Consider the following 19,946-nt stretch of genomic DNA (forward strand, 5'->3'; position numbering starts at 1 on the left):
TAATTGAATTCACAAATGAAAAGGAAGGCCAACATGCACGAGTATTTAATTGTATCCCCGGCATCTAACAGAGTATTTTACCCATATAAATTTAATAAATACTGACTGAATTAATTTTGATACAGGTACTTCTGCATGGAGAAGATGACCTATCCAAATAGCGTTGGTTACGTGCCCTAAGCTGCAGGCTATTCAATAGGAGTAAGTGGGGAAAAAACATTTAGGTACTTATCAAGAGCCAGTTTATAGTAAAAAATGAGTCAAACATAATAGAGGATTGATAGTCACAGAACTGATTTTTTATTTGATCTTTTCACAAAGAGGTGAAGGGAGGAGGATGGCAGTGAAGTTTTTTAATGTCTCTAAATGCACATGTTAAAAAAATACCACTAAAAGCAACTAGAGAGCAAAACCAAAAATCCAGGTATATTTACAATAAAACGAGGTGACAAGATATCCCCAGGAAAGCCCAAATACACACAGGTGAAGACAAAGCTGTAACAGTCACAGACCCTCATGGTGTCAGTTATCTGCGCAGGAGACAGCAAAGCGGGGAGGAAGCAAAGGGACATGTGACCCATTCTTCATTCTGAGCACGGGAGACCGCGAACACAGCCAGGGAGTTCTTACTGAAAGCACGACAGGCCAAGCCAAAGCGGCAGCTCAACCTGTCCTGCCCAGTCCAGTAACAGGTGAGCCCAAAGGTCTGAGGTAAAGGTGAAGGGGCTGGAGGCAGTGTAGCATCTGTGAGCTCTAAAACCTGAGCCTGCGGATCACATCCAGGAGCGTGGACCACAATGAGGAGAAACCGGAGGGAATGGGATCGAAATTGAGTAGCATAGGAGCACCAAGGAAAAAGAGAGAGGAGGTCCAGATAAAAGTGGAGTAAGGGAACAGGCAGGAACTGAGCAAGCAAGTGGCTCTTTTTTAAAGTTTTATTTATTTAAGTAATCTCTACAAGCAACGTGGGGGCTTGAACACACGACCCCAAGATCAAGAGTCACATGCTCTTCTGTGTGAGCCAGCCAGGGGCCCCTACCGGCTCTATTTTTTAATATTAATTGAAAATAACAGATGAAGGAGTTCTGGGAAGTTAGAGAAGCTATCCTGAAACACAACTCCCTTTAAAAGTTCAAGTAACCTCATTTTACAAAAACATGAAGAAAGTGTCAAGATAAAAAAGTTGGGGGAAAATAGAAGTAGTCTGATTTGTTTTCTTAAATAACATTAGGACTTCTGTCCTACATTAGGACTTCTCTCCTACGTTAGGACTTCTTAACATAACTAATTGTCCATGCATATTCGCCTGCTTATTTTCTCTAAGACCCTAGTAAAATTATAGTTAAGGATTTTTTTAAAAGAAGTAAACTCATAGGACCATGAGTGGAAATGACAAATGGATGGGAGATTTTCAACTTATTTTTGAAGACCATAAGCAGAGTGAAAATCCAGTGAAGCAGGAGAAGCTATGACCTAATATATCTTTCAAGGAGAATACAGCAAGAAGAGTTTCTTGCCTGCAGAACCCCCTTATTGGCTCGGGTCATGGTGGCACCAGGCAGCAGAAGAGGTGTACATGGTAAATGAGGGGACTGATTTCTTTCTTTCTTTCTTTTTAATATGAAATTTATTGTCAAACTCGTTTCCATACAACACCCAGTGCTCATCCCAACAGGTGCCCTCCTCAATGCCCATCACCCACCCTCCCCACCCTCCTGCCCTCCATCAACCCTCAGTTTATTCTCGGTTTTAAGAGTCTCTTGTGGTTTGGCTCCCACCCTCTCTAACTTTTTATTTTTCCTTTTCCTCCCCCATGGTCTTCTATTAAGTTTCTCAGGATCCACATGAGAGTGAAAACATATGGTGTCTGTCTTTGTCCGTATGACTTATTTCACTTAGCATAACGCTCTCCAGTTCCATCCACATTGCTATAAAAGGCCATATTTCATTCTTTCTCATTGCCAAGCAGTATTCCATTGTGTACATAAACCACAATTTCTTTATCCATTCATCAGTTGATGGCCATTTGGGCTCTTTCCCTAATTTGGCTATTGGTGAAAGTGCTGCTATAAACAATGGGGTACAAGTGCCCCTATGCATCAGCATTCCTGTATCCCTTGGGTAAATTCCAAGCAGTGCTATTGCTGGGGAATTAAAAGCAAAAATGAACTATTGGGACCTCATGAAGATAAAAATCTTCTGCACTGCAAAGGACACAATCATCAAAACTAAAAGGCAACTGACGGAATGGGAAAAGATATTTGCAAATGCCATATTGAACAAAGGGCTAGTATCCAAAATCTATAAAGAACTCACCAAACTCCACACCCGAAAAACAAATAATCCAGTGAAGAAATGGGCAGAAGACATGAATAGACACTTCTCTAAAGAAGACATCCAGGGGCGCCTGGGTGGCTCAGTCAGTTAAGCATCTGATTTTGGCTCAGGTCATGATCTCACGGTTCGTGAGTTCGAGCCCCACATTGGGCTCTGTGCTGACAGCTCAGAGCCTGGGTCCTGCTTCAGACTCAGTGTCTCCCTCTCCTTCTGCCCTTCGCCCACTCATGCTCTGCCCCTCTCTGTCTCTCAAAAATAAACATTAAAAAAAACATTTTTTTAATAAAAAAAAAAAATAATAAAGAAGACATCCAGATGGCCAACAGGCACATGAAAAGATGCTCAACATCGCTCCTCATCAGGGAAATACAAATCAGGGGACTGATTTTAAGTGTATGGTGGTGTCAGAACCTTCAGGGCCTCTCCTTCATTCTCAGGAGCCAACTGAACAGAAGCATCCCTCCACACACATGTCCATAACCCTTCCCCCACTCCCAGGAACACTTTAAGATCAGTGACAGACATTAAACAGATCTTGGGAGAACAGATCCCAGTAATAAAAGTCTACAAACTGAAGAGTGAGACCCTCTGCCCTTCCTTTTCCACTTCCACAATGCAGCATTCACATACAAGTCAACCATAAATCCTCACTGCAATGTTCTACCCCTGTTAGGTATTTGGCCAATTCTCCAAGAAAAGTTAAAGAAACCCAGGAAAAAGAGCTATACATACTGGCACTTTCAAATCTTTTAATGAAATGACCAATACCCCATTTTACCTGTGTATGGTCAAGAAACCCCTTCCAGAGCTTCAAACTAATTAGCTTTAAAGTTATTCACTCTGGGGCGCCTGGGTGGCTCAGTCGGTTGAGCATCTGACTTCAGCTCAGGTCATGATCTCAGAGTTCATGAGTTCAAGCCCCACATCTGGCTCACTGTTGTCCGTGCAGAGCATGCTTTGGATACTCTGTCTCCCATTCTCTCTGCCCCTCCCCCGCTGACGCTATCTCAAAAATAAGTAAACATTAAAAAAAAGTTAGGGGTGCCTGGGTGGCTCAGTTGGTTGAGCATCCAACTTCTGCTCAGGTCATGATCTTGTGGTTCATGGGTTCAAGCCCCGCATCGGGCTCTGTGCTGACAGCTCAGAGCCTGGAGTCTGCTTCGGATTCTGTCTCCCTCTCTCTTTGCCCCTCTCCCATTCACCTCTGTCTCTCTCTCTCTCTCTCTCTCTCTCAAAATTAAACATTAAAAAAAAAGTTATTCACTCAATGAACAGATGAGCAGGAATAATCAGATATTTGAGTCTAAAAACAAACAAAAATAAACAGAAAAATAGAACCCAGAAAAGACAGAAATAATGCCATAACAAAATGGAAAACAAATTTTTACAAACCCCAACACAACGATGAAAATATTCAGAGAGGTAAGAGAAAACATGATATCCATAATACTGAGCTCAGAATACTAAAATCAACAAACAAATATCAAGAGTCCTTGTAAAGTGAAAGTAACTCTCAGGACAGGTTGTTATATAAAGACAAGAAATTTGGCAAAGTTGTACAGACAGATACAGAAATGACAAGTGGAAGAGTAAAGACACAGAGGATCAGCCCATGAGATTGAACGGGAATTTCAGAAAAAAGAAAAGAAAAACACAGAAAGTAATTATCAAAAGGCTAATACAGGAAAATTTCCCAGAACTGAAGGCTACAATTGTCTAGATCAGCAGCTGTCCAAACGAAATATAATGCAGGGTACTATGTAATTTAAAAATTTTCTAACAGCTACATTAAAAAATAAAGAAATTAGGTGAAATTTATTTTAACAATAATTTCATTCAATGAATCCAAATGTTATTTCAGCATGTAATCAACATAAACAATTTTATATTCTTCTCTTTTTGTACCAGGTATTTTACACTTGTAGTACTAAAAAAATTTTTTTTTAATGTTTATTTTTGAGGGAGAGAGAAAGAGAGAGACATGAGCAGGGGGACAGAGAGAGGAAGACACAGAATCTGAAGCAGGCTCCAAGCTGTCAGCACAGAGCCTGACATGGGGCTCGAACCTATGAACCATGAGATCATGACCTGAGCTGAAGTCGGATGCTCGACTGACTGAGCCACCCAGGTGCCCCAACACTTGTGATATTTTAAAATGTTAATATTTGACAATTTGGGGAGCCAAAAACGTGACTATCTTTCTTAATTATTCAAACAACTGAAAGAAAAAATAAAAATAAATATAGTCATCTTTTTAATATTCTTATTAAAAAAGGACAAGAATAAATACTTTTAGTCAGTTTGAACATCCCATTTGACCAGACTTCTAACTACTATAAATTCATTGAGTTTCATCTACAGCTTTTAAATGTGAAATAGTAAACAAAACAAAAACAAAACAGCAGGAAAATAGTTAGAGTCCTGGAAAAATCTAAAAGTGAAGGGATTGTACATATATGAACAGGTGGTTCTAAGCTTCTGTCAAGATATAAAACTGATACGTATAAAATGAACTTTAAGGAACTGTCCAATGTGGACCAATATTTCAAAGAGATTTAAAGTAGCTACGACCAGTCAGCCATATTTCAATTTTGCACAGAATTAACAAGCAATTGCAAAATGACTACCCTTACGTGCAGAAAGAAACCTGAAACGATAGTTTCCTAAGAAAACAGTAATTACATTCCTAAAACTTTCCAGTTGCTAATGATTTTAGGAACAAAAAAAAAACAATGATTTAAAAAAAATCTTCCTATACCTAAATAAATGTCAAGTGTTTGAAAAGAGCTTTATTCTAAGTAAATAATACCCTTGGTAGGAACTTTGAGTCAAAGTTTATAATCTTGCTCTCTACAATTCATTTTTAAATATTACTCTCCATAAAAGATTCCACTCCTCGGGGGAGAAGGCAAAATGGGTGATGGGCATTGAGGAGAGAACTTCTTGGGATGAGCACAGGGTGTTGTATGTAAGCAATGAATCACGGAATCTACCCCCAAAACCAAAAGCACACTGTATACACTGTGTGTTAGCTACCTTGACAATAAATTATATAAAAAAAAAAAAAAAAAAAAAAAAAAGGATTCTACTCCCCAAAAGGTTCTTGTTGCAAGTCTAGCAAACCATAAAATATTATTTCAAATGTTTTTATGCTCCTTCTTTCCTTCTCAGCATTTCCCCTCTCAGGGGTGACTCAGTAACAAGAAGGTCAAGTACAACATCTATGCTGGCTTCCACACGTCAAAAATAGGTAAGAATACTGTCAACTACACCGTCTCTGAGGAACAGCTTGATCTCCTCCAAACTGGACTTACCTTCTTATGTTGCCAATTAAAAGTCCCTCTCCTGGCTTTCTTCATCTACCCTTTTCCAGCTAGTGCCATATCATTTTATCTACAAATACTCAGCTTATCAACAACTCTTGAGCCTTCAAAATTATTTACTTATTCTCTCAACACTTTTCCCATTTGCCCTCCCCATCAAAGGTTAATATTCAGTTTTTTCCATTTCCATGTCTATTTATTTCCTGTAACTCATCTTTAACTCTACAGTTACTTTTTTCTAAATCTACCAATAAACCTCTGATCACCAAATTTAACAGATACTACTCAGTTGGCATTTTTTTACTTTGCTGGCAGTGTGGAGATTCTTGCCCATCTAAAACTCTTTCTCAATTTCACAGTCACTATATACATTTCTTGTTTTCCTTCTATGTCTTCAGCCATTCCGTGTCTCCCTTCTTTTCTCCTCAAGCTGAAATTCTGACAAGCTCCAGGAACCAGTCTTGCACACTGTGTTCCTTTCCATTTTCTCTCTCTCCATCAGAGACTGCACATACTCTATGGCTTCAATATAAATTCAACACAGTGGAGTCCCAGAAAACATCTTTATCTCCAGTCCAAATCTTGTATACCTGAAAATACTTTCTGGTTACCTTTAGTTAAGTAGGTATTTTCAAAAGTAGAACCACTTTCCCTTGAAAAAAATCTTCCCAATACCAGACTTCCCCAACTCTCCCACTTAAGCTCCGGAGGGCATGGACTATCTTTCTTATGCACCATCAAGAGCCCAGCATTTAACATGATGCCTGGCATATACAGTTCACTAAACATGTAATGAAGATGTCACCAATTCTCATCAGTATCAGGATTACCCTATACGCACCCAAGCCTGAGAAGCTGCATCAGTACTTGAATCTCTCCTCTCTACCCTCACACAATCCATGAGTCAGCTGCTCAGCCCCATCACTATTTTCATTCATTTCTTTCCCCAGAAATTATCAAGTTTAAGCTGACCTAGACATGATCACCTAGCCACAACTCAACTATAACATGCCTCTGTTTTCCCTTCATTCGGTCTCTATGTGCACCAACATATGCCATGCACTCCCACCACGTGGTCACGTCCATCAATCAAAACAGCTCTATACTGTTGAGAGTTAACTCCACCAAGCCTCACTACTCCTGACTACTCACTCCCATGTCTAACTTTTGCACATGTGTTTCCTGTCTGGTCTGCCCTTCTCTGTCCATCAGTTTCTTTGTCTGTAATAAACCTTTCCCAGTTTCCACACAGGCCACTGTGATCCCTTGAGACTGTGACAGCATATTCCCTTTATATATGTAAGTTACAGCTTAAAACCATGCTACCTTTTATGGCAACTATTTCCTTTCACTTAGCTTCTCTGTCTTCAACTACATTATGAACACCTTGAAGGCAGATTTTTTAAATTTCTTTGTATTCCCAACATCTGCAAAAATATTTGTCCAAAGGGGATAAAAAAAATACGGAAAACGATATTCTTCCTAAATATTCTACATTTAATAGATTATAACTTACTCACCCTAGTATCTTCTATGTCAAGCTTAATTCCTATTATACTACTAGCACATAATTAAGTATTTTATTACCATAAGGTATCCCGAGGCGTTCTTGCTCTTTCCTGTAACCTTCCAGTGCAGCAGCCCATCTTGTCACTTGTTCTGAGGTTTCATCTGAAATAGTTGTGATGTGTTTTGTGCCATCAAGAGTTATTACTTGAGCTTCTTCAACAAGATGTGCTTCTGCTTCAGCATGGTGGGCATCTGGATCAATAACTACTTCAACTGTTTCCGCAGGTTTAACAATTTCAAGGATGTTTAGCTTAGGCTCAATTCCTTAAGAATGAATAAAAAAAAAAGTAAATTCAAATGGATACATAAAAGTCACTAAAAAGTCATTAGCTTAGTTTATGCGCCCTCAAATGGTAGAGCAAATACTCTCTTGTAGACATAAATACAATTATTCAATGGAACTTTAGTAGATAACAGTATTGTGTCAAGATTAATTTCCTGATTTTGATAATTGTAATGTCATACAAAAGAACTCCTTGTTTTCAGAAAACACATACACCGATGTATTTAGGGACAGAAAAAGATCATGTATGCAACACGTATTCTTTTTTTTATGTTTGTTTATTTATTTATTTTTAAATGTTTATTTATTTTTGAGAGAGGGAAACAGAGCGTGAGCAAGGGAGGGACAGAGAGAGAGGGAGACACAGAATCCGAGGCATGCTCCAGTCTCTGAGCTGTCAGCACAGAGCCTGACGTGGGGCTCGAACTGATGAACAGTGAGATCATGACCTGAGCTGAAGTCAGACACCAAATGACTGAGCCACCCAGGCACCCCACGTTTATATATTTTTGAGACAGAGACAGAGCGTGAGCAGGCGAGGGGCACAGAGAGAGGGCAACACAGAATGTGAAGCAGCCTCCACGCTCTGAGATGTCAGCACAGAGCCTGACATGGGACTTAAACCCATGAGCTGTGAGATCAGACTTAAGCTGAAGTTGGATGCTTAACTGACTGAGCCACCCAGGTACCGCCTGCAACTTATTCTTAAACAGGGCAAAAAAGATAACAAGGGGACAGGTGGACGGAGAACAAAGCAAATGAAATAAAAGTTAACATTTGGGGAATCTAGGTAAAGGACATCCAGGAATTCTTTTACTCCTCTTGTAACATTTTTGTTTTTTATTTTTTTTAATGTTTATTTTCAAGAGAGAAAGAGAGAGAGAGAGGGGGGCAGGGAGGGAGGAGCGGGGGAGGGGCAAGAGAGAGGGACACACAGAATCCGAAAGCAGGCTCCAGGCTCTGAGCTGACAGCACAGAGCTCTACGTGGGGCTCGATCTCAGGAACCACAAGATCATGTTCTGAGCTGAAATCTAACGCTTACCTGACTGAGCCACCCAGGCACCCCTGCAACTTTTCTACTAAGTCTAAGATAATTTAACACCATCACCACCACCACTACTACCACCACACGCACAGCTACTTATAAACATTTATTAGAAAGAAAAAGTACCCATATGGATTAGAAAATAAAAACTAGACTACAGAGAATATAAAGGAGTAGCTACTCACCTGCGGAATTTGTAGAAGTCCTTCTAAGCAAATTAAGATTATTTACTGACTGATTTTCTTTTCTTTTAAATTTTTTTATGTTTATTTTTGAGAGAGAGAGACAGAGCACAAGCATGGGAGGAGCAGAGAGGGAGACACAGAATCCGAAGCAGGCTCCAGACTCTGAGCCGTCAGCAAAGAGCCCGACGCGGGGCTCGAACTCACAAACCATGAGATCATGACCTGAGCTGAAGTCAGACACTTAACTGACTGAGCCACCCAGGCGCCCCTGACTGCTCTTCAAGGGTCAAAGTACATGTCTTAAAAATGAATTGGCACTGAGTTTGCTAAATACACATTATTAACTTCTGATTTCCATTTTCAATTGAATGAAAAAAAATACCCCAAATTCTTAAGATATTCAAAACAGAATAAACTAAGCCTTTATAAAATCATCTCAGATACTTCTGTTACGATGACAGCTCTAAGAAACTATCATGTTACTTAACAGCTACTGTTTGGTCATTGCGTCTGTTACAATCTATATCAAATTTAATCAAAGTATATTTGAAAGAAAAAACAAAAGTCAACTTTAAAGTTGAAAACCTTGAAACCTCTTTGAAAACCAACTCTATAATAAACTGTATTGCTTATCATTCATTTTCTGATACAAAGATAAGTCAGTTTTCAAATATACATGAGAAAAAGAACTAGAATTTTTGAAAAAAAATTTCCTAAAATTAATCTCTAATCCTCCATTCAAATTTCATCAAGTCAACTCTCCCTACACTTGCAAGAAGTCACTAGGCTTTTAAAGAAAACAAAGAATTTTTGGGAATGCAAGCTGGTGCAGCCACTCTGGAAAACAGTATGGAGGTTCTTCAGAAAAATAAAAATAGAACTACCCTACGACCCAGCAATTGCACTACTAGGCATTGATCCAAGGGATACAGGTGTGCTGTTTCGAAGGGACACATGCACCCCCTTGTTTATAGCGGCACTATCAACAATAGCCAAAGTATGGAAAGAGCCCAAATGTCCATCGATGGATGAATGGATAAAGAAGATGTGATACACACACACACACACACACACACACACACACACACACACACAATGGAGTATTACTTGGCAATCAAAAAGAATGAATTCTTACCATTTGCAACTACATGGATGGAACCGGAGGGTATTATGCTAAGTGAAATTAGTCAGTCAGAGAAAGACAAAAATCATATGACTTCACTCATATGAAGACTTTAAGAAACAAAACAGATGAACATAAGGGAAGGGAAACAAAAATCATATAAAAACAGGGAGGGGGACAAAACAGAAGACTCATAAATATGGAGAACAAACTGAGCATTGCTGGAGGGGTTGTGGGAGGGGGGATGGGTTAAATGGGTAGGGGGCATTAAGGAATTTACTCTTGAAATCATTGCTTCACTATATGCTAACTAATTTGGATGTAAATTTTAAAAAATAAAAAATAAAACAAGTTAAAAATTAAAAAAAAGAAGAAAACAAAGAATTTCTTATTGCCAACGATGGTCATTCTGGGGGAAATTGTAGATCAGGAGATAGCTACTATTTTCATAGTTTGAGAATACTTTGATTTGTGAAATGCGATTATAAGCAATACATTATGTTCAAACATTTAAATTAGTCTAAAGCTGTGGTCAGAACTCCCAACAAGCCACATTTTTAAAAACCAAAATTCAACCTACCCAAAATGGTTTCCTAATTTTCTAACTTTTGTACTTAAACAAGATTAGTAAAATACTGTGATGGATATAGGTGACTGAGTCACTCTGTATCTTTTGCAAATTTCCTCTCTGTGCTAAACTGTAGAGACTAGATTTCCTTGGAGCTAGGGTTCCAGTTGGGATTCAGGTTGTAGAATCACTGGCATAAGCCTGCTATTAGGAAGTGAGTAAAGAAGGGACAAGCAGGCATATGACATCCACGTTTTTGGCTAATGTGGATCACTGTGGGGGCAGCATGGTTCTAAGTTGACAGCTATAGTGGTGGCTTTTAGATCTGGCATTTTCCAGATCATGGCAGGGCAACAGCTTCCTTGGCAATCCAGTTCTGCAGTGTGGCTAAACTGTTCTGAGAAAGTCAACCAGAACGTGTATTTCCACCTTACTCTATTTTATAATATATTCTTCTCCAAGTAAAGTAGTAGAATATGTTATACTATCTACCTCACCCTGACAGATATAATAATTAAACCAAAGACAGGAATATGTGACTACAACATCACATAAAGTAATTCAGACAACCACTTAAAACACCTAAAACTTGTAAAACTGAGTTCTCTCATATTTAAAAAAAACACAAACTAGACTTTAAAGTAACAACATTAAAAGCAGCTTACCTTGGTAAGAAATTACCTGTACACTAAGTTGTACAGTTCCATCTGTCTTTACTCCTTGGTCAAACAAACTTCGTTCTGGATCCAGCTAAACATGGGAAAATGATAAAGGCAAATTTTAGTTCAGTCATCTGGTTTAATATAAATGGATGTACCAAACAGGACTTAATTACTGAGGCATACTAATGGAATTATAAGAACACATCTAATTATCCAAGTTGTCATATCACTTAATTCTTTGTCGAAATTAAAAATATTTTAACCACCATGGTAGTAATTAAAGACAACATAAATTAACCAAATTTATTTGAGGTGGTACTTTTCTCTAGCTCTGGAGTTTAGGATTTTAAATAATGTCAAAAGGCATTATTACTGTTTATTCTGCATATATATTTAAAGTAGAAGATAATGCAATTTTCCTGTCATAAATAAAAAAGGGTGTTTAATTAGTGGGGAGATTTATATAAATCTATTAACATAATTTTTGCCAAGTCCCCCAAATTACCAATGCCACACATTTAAGATCAAGGTTAACTCTAAATCTCTGGCAATACAGTTAATAAAGTTAAAGGACTTATGAGCTCACACCTGACCTAGCTTTGATATCTTCTGCAATAAGTCTATATCCTTTCAGTATTAGTGCTTTTATCCTTCACCTCGCCAACAGTCCATGCATTTCACACAATGGGAAATTGATGACAAAATGTAAGGTTCTGCCTTCCAGACATTCTGTCACCATTTTAAAAGCACACTAGCACTATAATTATCTTGAATAATGTATACATCTCTGTGTCTGCATTCCACGCAGCTGGAGGCACAAAGCTCCTCCCATTCCCCTTCCCAAGAATTCAGTCAATGCTGTAGTCACGGTACAAACACATTTTCTAATATTAAAAAAGCAGTCATACAAATAAAACCTAAAATCTTAAATGACTTTAGGTCTAAATGCGAACACAGACAAAACACTCTGTATAACCCTGCAGAAAGACAGGGCAAACATGGTAGTTTCACTCCTTAAAAGAAGTCTCTCTGCTTAACGCTCTGTTAAAAACTCTCCCGATACCCAGATTCCTCCTCTCTGCGGTAGGCACGGGTATGATCCAGCAGAAGCTACAGCATGTGGAACTCTGACAGTGAACTCTCACACAGTACTGTATATCCTAGCTAGTTCACATACTCCTCAAAGGAGCACAACTCTGCCACTCCCCATCAGCGTTCAAGTCGACATTCGTCTGAAAATACAAAAGCATCACCACAAGCAGCAAGCATTCTGACTCCAGATGCATGTGGTTAATTGTTATGAAGATGAGAAGGTGCTATCCTCACATTCTTTTTAAGAGAGAAAGGGAGACAGGGAGGACTGCAAAAGGCTTTAGATACTACGGTAGCTCTGAATTCTGTGACACTACGAATGATGCATATTTCCAATATTATTCAACTAATATTTACTGAGAACTTATGATACTTTCGGTACTTTGCAGGTAATACTTTCATTTTGGTTAGGTCAGGTATGATAAAAAAAAAAAACAATAAATGTTAGAGCTGAAAGACAAGAGATCAAGTCCAGATTCCCTTTTATTTTAGAGGTAAAGCCAGTGACACTAAGTTAATACAAACTTTTTTAAAAGTCTGCCTTAGGGGCGCCTGGGTGGCTCAGTCGGCTAAGCATCCGACTTCAGCTCAGGTCACAATCTCAAGGACGGTGAGTTCGAGCCCCGCGTCGGGCTCTGGGCTGACGGCTCAGAGTCTGGAGCCTGCTTCCGGTTCTGTGTCTCCCTCTCTCTCTGCCCCTCCCCCGTTCATGCTCTGTCTCTGTCTCAAAAATAAATAAACATTAAAAAAAAAAAAGTCTGCCTTAAACAAGTAAAGAGTTTGGAGTCACACAGGCCTGTGTTCAAATTCCAATGTACCTCTTTGTAGCTATGCATTGGGCAAATTTTTAACTTCTTTAAATTTCAGTTTCTACATCTGTAGAATGTAATTAAGAATATGCTGATTTGGGGGCTACTAGATGGCTAGTTGGTTGAACATCCGATGCTTGATTTCGACTCAGGTCATGATCCTAGGGTCATGGGATCAACACCTGTGATGGGTTCTGTGTTGAGTATGGAGTTTGCTTAAGGTTCTCTCTCTCCCCAACTCTGTCCCTCTCCTTACCCCTGCTCTCTCTAAAATTAAAAAAAAAAAAAAAAATGCTGATTTCAAAAACTGATGTGAATGTTAAATGATATAATGTAGCAGTGTCCTGCAATTATTATTTTTTAAAGTTTATTTATTTTGAGAGAGACATTTTTGACATTTAAGTCTTCTCTTGGAGAGAGAATAAATTAGCACAGTCTTTTTGGAAGGTAATCTGGTATTTACTGTCTACTAATATTGAATGTGAAATACCTAGTAGCTCACCTCAACAAATTGTTATAAATTGACACAGAGACACCAAGAATAGGGGAGAGGCAGAGAGAGAAGAAGAAAAAGAGAATCCCAAGCAGGCTCCATGCTGTCAGCACAGAGCCCAAAGTGAGGTTCAATCCCATGATCTTCCACAACTGCGAGATCATGACCTGAACCAAAATCAAGAGTTGGGTGACTAACCGACTGAGCCACCCACACACCCCTGCAATTATGTTTTCATTCAAGGTAAACTGCCCATACAGTTCCATTTCACCAATTTTTAACAGCTGTCTTAAATGCCAATCTACAGAAGTTATTTATCTAAGTCCGTTTTTGGAACATTTATTTTCAGTTTCTGCACAACAATGCAATGAATATCTCAGATGTATAACTGTTCACCTAGGTGAGGATTTCTGAAAGAACAATTTATTGAGGTGAGCTACTAGGTATTTCACATTCAATATTAATAGACACTGAATGCCAGACTACCTTCCAAAAAGACTGTGCTAATTTATTCTCTCCAAGAGAAGAAAAGACTTAAATGTCAAAATTCTAATATTATTAGACCCACATACATTCTCTAATTCTAGAAGAGCAAGATCCTTGTCCCTTTCAACATTCACTAGATTTACTGAAAGGAAAAGATAAAAGTATGGTTGAGTGGCAAGTGAAATGCACAAATTTCATCTAAACATTTCAACTTATTCTACATCAAAATATTATTTAAAAATAATAGGGGCGCCTGGGTGGCTCAGATGGTGGAGCATCAGATTCTTGGTTTCGGTTCAGGTCATGATCCTACAGTTCATGAGTTTGAGCCCCACATCGGGCTCTGCACTGACAATGCAGAGCCTGTTTGGCATTCTCTCTCTCTCTTCCCCTCCCGCGCACTCTCTCTCAAAATAATAAACTTAAAAAAAAAAAAAAAATAGACATACGATGGTTTGAATTTCTAAAAAACTAAGGTAAAAGTCCTACAACACATGGAGTACCTACGTCATAAGGCAAACAAAGGGGAGAAGAGATTAAACAAACCAAATAATCCCAAAAAGGACACCATTTGTATTCATATAAATTAGCATACAAAAACAGTATAAAACTCTAATACTTACTCTTATATTCAAGGAAGGTCTGGAGAAACTATTTGAGCAATTCTATCTAAGCCACTACCTTTTATACATGAAAATACTATCTTTCTTGAAAGAATACCATAAAATACGACTATGAATATGCTGAAAACATAATATACTGTTAAAATACTACCACAGGTAAAATCCTATTGCAATAAACTAAGAAATATATACACTGGTACTTAAGTTCTTATCCGAAATGCATTGCTGGAGCAAATAAATATGGAAAGGAACATAAAAATCATTTAGGCAATTTTTTTCTTTTTGAAGATAAGGAAACTAATGCACAAAGAAGCTAAAAGTTAGTTAGAAACAGGATGTGAGGAGGGCACACTGCAGGTTCCAACGTCAATGTGCTTCTCACTACTTTATGTTTAGGCTTTGATTCACATGTATTTGAACTTATTTTATATTTATAAAGTAAAAAGCAAATGTTTCGTTTAGTACTCAATCTTTTAAATGCAATTTTGAATGGAGAGAATTTTGCTGGAATAACTTTTACTCCTAAATGCTTAAATTTTGTAAAACAGGTCAAATTTAGTTATAATGACTATAGCTGTACAGATAAAAGGCTAACAAGAAAACATTTCTGGGACGCCTGGCTGGCTCAGGTTGGGAGATCATCCAACTATTGATCTGGGGGTTCTAAGTTTGAGCCCCACCTTGGGTGTAACAATTACTTAAAAAAAAAAAAAAAATTCTAATGCAGACTTAAATGCTGAAACACAAATCTAAAAAAAAAAAACCAAAAAAAAAACACCAAAACTTTTTTTTTACCTGGATATCTTGCAGGCAAATTTCATGAGCATCCAAAGAACACTGTAGTCTTGGTTCTAGTAGTTTCTTTAAATTGCCTATTGGCTCATTGATGTCTATAGCCTGGCTTACACATTCAGCCGGAGTGTAGGTTTGTTCTACAATGCTAAATGTTAAAGGATATAATTGTTAACATTTTTACCCTGGATATTAAAGTAACAATACGCTCAAACCAAAACTCAGTATCAAAACACATTTCTGGTCTTTGAAACTCATTTCTGCATAGACACTATTCATAGTGGTAGGCTTGTCACGAACTAGTGTTGCCAAATTGAATACTGAATTGCAGAGAAATGTGAGCTTGAAATGTGAAGATACAGTCTTGCAGACATATCTCTCTAGGTATATAAATGTCCATATGTGTGTATACATATAGAAATACTACATATACAATATTTACAGGGAAATGTTTGCATTATGTTACATTTTCAAGTCATTTTGAAAAATTTTAGGCCCAGAATGGAAGGTAAAAGTCTCCCTAAAATTTGTATGCCATCTCTACTAGTCAATTTCCTTTCCCAACATAAATGTAAATAATAAGGCACGAAAATCTAAGTTACATAAAATACTTCTGATTTAACTTAATCTGAGAACTACTGGTTATAATCAGCATAATTCCACATTAAAAAAATTATATTCCTGCTTTAAAGCTTTCTGAGGCTCTTCCGTATTGTTGTTTCATACTTTGAATTTTATGAAATCGTAAGTTCCATGAGAGTAAAATCTTGGCAAACAATTCTACATACTTTTTCAAATCCTTATATGGTGTCGAATAGAAGACACACATCAAATAATATCTGCTAAATTAGTGAATCTGGAGTTCAACTAAGTTTCACAGCATGTTTAATATGATTTGAATCTTATTTGCATCATGTATTTAAAAATTTGTCAAGTTCCATTTTCACATAAATTCCAAGTATAATGTGATATATGCATGATATTCCTAAATATCACTTACTAGTGTACATAACCCGAATTTCTTCTAAAACTTTAACAAAAGTTCATAATAGAACACTCATGATTAAAAACAAAGATTATTTTTAAATACTAGTAAACTATTACTATTAGTTTTATTAAGGTAAAACAATTGGGTCTTTTGGCCACGTATTTCTAACAAATTCCTTAGCTATAGCACAATACGCTATCTTTTCCTTTTTCTGTAACAATCATCCTTTAAAAGAAGTGTCACTTTAAGACAGATTTTAAAGACCCACTTTATGTGAGCTCAACATTTGAAAATTTTTTAAATATTCTGTTGATACTACTTAAACTTTGGAAAATTTCATGCAAAACTGAGTTTCTCTTGAAAAATTGAGAATGTTCTCATATCCCTGGACCTAAATTCCTGCACAACAACAATGTACAGACGACAGCTTCATAGCAATAACTGCTCCTTTACAGCTACTCCCCTCGTCAATGTAGTAACTATCAATTTCTTACAAGAGACATCTGCAGAGATTTTCTATAAAGGGCCAAACAGTAAACACTTTAGGTTATGTGGGCCATTTGTGTGTGTTACATAAACATAAATACACGCAAGTCAAGCTCCAAGAGACCAAATGATCCTCACCTCCTAATAATCTACCTTTTAGTAGTTACCTTCCACACTGTTTGGAGGTTGGACTGTGTGACCAAAAGACTAAGACATAAGTGATATATCACCTCTTAGGTAATTTAGAAAGAGACTACAATGTGTATCTTGGAAAGCACTATGTCAGACCATTTGTGTTTTTTTTTAATTTACATCCAAGTAGTTAGCATATAGTGCAACAATGATTTCAGGAGTAGATTCCTTAATGCCCCTTACTCACTTAGCCCATCCCCCCTCCCACAACCCTCCAGTAACCCTCTGTTTGCTCTCTGTATTTAAGAGTCTCTTATGGTTTTGGCAGACCATTTATTTTAGGGGGAGCCAGCTTCCATGTCATGAGTAGCCACAGAGAAAGCCCACGTAGGTCAGGAAGTGAGTGGTACTGCCACATGCCACACGAGTGATCTTGGAAGCAAATATGCTCGCCCCAGTCAACTTTTCAGATGACAGTGGTCCAGAGTGACAGACAGCTTAACTATAAGGTCATGAAATATCCTGAGCCAGAACCATCCAGCTAAATTGCTTCCAGGTTCTTGACTCTGAGAAACTGCAATAATAAATGCTGCACGTTTCAAGTAGCTAAGTTTTGGGGTAATTTGTGACATAAACAAATGTACATACACACACACACGTATCTGATAATTAAAGGAAGAGAAAATAGCGTAATCAAACATGCTGGAAAGCTCTATTAAAAACTTCAGTTTTAAATTTCAGCACTACTCTCAATGCTCAGCATCCTTGTCAACCTTAGTAATTCTGTCCATTCAACACAGAATTGTTCTAAACCTTTTTGTTCCACAGAAGTCCTCTACTCTTCAGTTCCTTTTACTTTCAATGTATTATGTCATCTGCTTTACAGAGAAAAGTAGGGACCCATTATCAGCTATATTTATTACTAACTTTAGTTTAAAACTGTCTCTCCCTCCCAGCTACAAAGCCATTCAGTCAAAGGTAAAAAAGCAATACATTGTCTCCCCAAAATGCTGAGGTCATTTGGAAAAAAAAAGCCTCTCCCCACCAAAAACTATGGCTTGATTTTTAAGTAGGTATGCTGAGAATTATAAAAAGTAGTAAATTCAGAAAATACCAACCTTTCTTCTGTGCACTCTGGTTTCTCTGTCCCATCAATCTCAATTTCTATCAGCTCCTCTGCTTCTCTTTTAGTCATGGTTAGAGTATTTCAATAGGTCAGTCCTGCAAGAGTTAAGGCAGAAATGCTACACAAAAAGCAGAAATCCAATTTAAATAAAAGCAGAGGGTAAGCAGAAGAGGAGGAAGTAATCTTCGCACATAAAAGAAAATCCACAACGATTATTTATATTAACCTGACATGACTTCATCATTCCACTGTATTTATTGGGATGTTTTCTGGCCCAAACTCTCGGTCAATAAACTCATCCAAGTTACTTCAAAATCAAGTGAAAGGTATGTCAATTCTATTATAGCAACTCAGTCTTAATAACAGATTCAAACCTGTACCCTAAAAATTAACATGGAGATGAACCATAGTTGTTCAGCTAAAAGCTATACATTAGTAGCAGAACTTACAGCAAAGCATTATAATGACAGAGTGATGTAGATTAAAGTTCATTACAGCTAGCATTTGTGTTACAAATTACAGGTCTTATAAAGGTCAGTACAGCATTCTAAAATAGCAAAATAAAATAGCAAATCATTACAGATAGGCACATTATTGTCCTGATTATATGTTATAATCTTGAGATTTTTTTTAGATGTGCTTTTATGTATTTTAAACAAAGCACTAATTTCAATTTTTATTTCTCTCATGTAAAATTATTACCTGCTGCTTTAAACTATCATTGATACAAAACCATTATAATTTACAAAATGCTAAGTAATGCATAAGAGTGCTATATATATTGATACTTCTTCGTGGCCATTTCTTAGGTATTAATGCTGTTAAGTTCCAGATTCTGTTACCATCTCACCGGAGATCAATGAATTTGTCTTTGGACTCCATATACAGTCCAGAGTAGAGTTTTCTAAGTTTACTATCATATCTAAAAGGCACTTCTAAGTGTCTTTGACTTACAAGGAAATGGTCTTCTAAATTTGGTATTCTAATATCTGCAAAAGAGTCTCCCACTTAGAAGACTTGACAAAATGAAGAATTTAAATATTCATTCCAAATAATAACCACGATTTATGGAGCACAGGGCACAAGCATTCAAATGCTTTAGAATCTTCACAACAGGACAATGTTATTTTGAGTATATATGAGTACACACACACACACACACACACACACACACACGTCCTCACATGACAACTATCCAGAGGTCAGTGATGCTTAGCTGCTTGTGGCTCCACGAGACACTTTAGGTGTAACAACCTAAGTCCACATTCTTCCAGGTGGGACTGAACCATAGTTTGTTCAAAGACAGGCTCTGTATCGCAAATACACACGAGTATGAGAACCACCACCATCTCTAAGCTGGAATACTGCCACAACCCCTGCTAACACATTTCCCCCTTTCTGTGCCCTTGCTCTCACTACCATCCATTCTCAGTCAGTACGACAGCCAGTGTGATCCTCTTTAAACTGTACCACTCCTGGGGCGCCTGGGTGGCTCAGTCGGTTGAGCGTCCGACTTCGGCTCAGGTCATGAGCTCGTGTTTCAGGAGCTCGAGCCCCACGTCGGGCTCTGTGCTGACAGCTCAGAGCCTAGAGCCTGCTTTGGATTCTGTGTCTCCCTCTCTCTGGTCACGCTCTCTCTCTCTCAAAAATAAATAAACATTAAAGAAAAAGTTTTTTAAACTGTAGCACTCCTTTGATCAATACCAGTCACAGTAGAACCTAAACACTTCACAGTGGCCAGCAAGGCCCTACGAGATCTACCCCCAGCCCCACCCCATTACTGCTCCAATTCTTGCTGCTACAGTCTTTGCTCCTGCTGTTCT

The 19,946-nt window shown here is 37.9% G+C and overlaps 1 protein-coding gene across 2 annotated transcripts in view; it reads right to left on the reverse strand.

Annotated features, from left to right (window-relative positions):
* Positions 1 to 19,946, reverse strand: part of GABPA (GA binding protein transcription factor subunit alpha) — a 40,324-nt gene that overhangs the window by 14,680 nt on the left and 5,698 nt on the right. For both annotated transcript variants that reach the window (XM_015081663.3, XM_027041776.2), the window contains exons 2-5: positions 18,116 to 18,218; positions 15,395 to 15,539; positions 11,100 to 11,184; positions 7,248 to 7,493 (exon numbers count right to left, since the gene is read on the reverse strand). In XM_015081663.3, the coding sequence (XP_014937149.1) occupies positions 7,248 to 7,493; positions 11,100 to 11,184; positions 15,395 to 15,539; positions 18,116 to 18,192 (553 nt within the window). In that variant the 5' untranslated portion in view covers positions 18,193 to 18,218. The remainder of the gene's footprint in view (positions 1 to 7,247; positions 7,494 to 11,099; positions 11,185 to 15,394; positions 15,540 to 18,115; positions 18,219 to 19,946) is intronic.

The sequence above is a fragment of the Acinonyx jubatus genome, chromosome C2 (genome assembly GCF_027475565.1).
Source record: "Acinonyx jubatus isolate Ajub_Pintada_27869175 chromosome C2, VMU_Ajub_asm_v1.0, whole genome shotgun sequence".
NCBI classification, from domain to species: Eukaryota; Metazoa; Chordata; class Mammalia; order Carnivora; family Felidae; genus Acinonyx; species Acinonyx jubatus.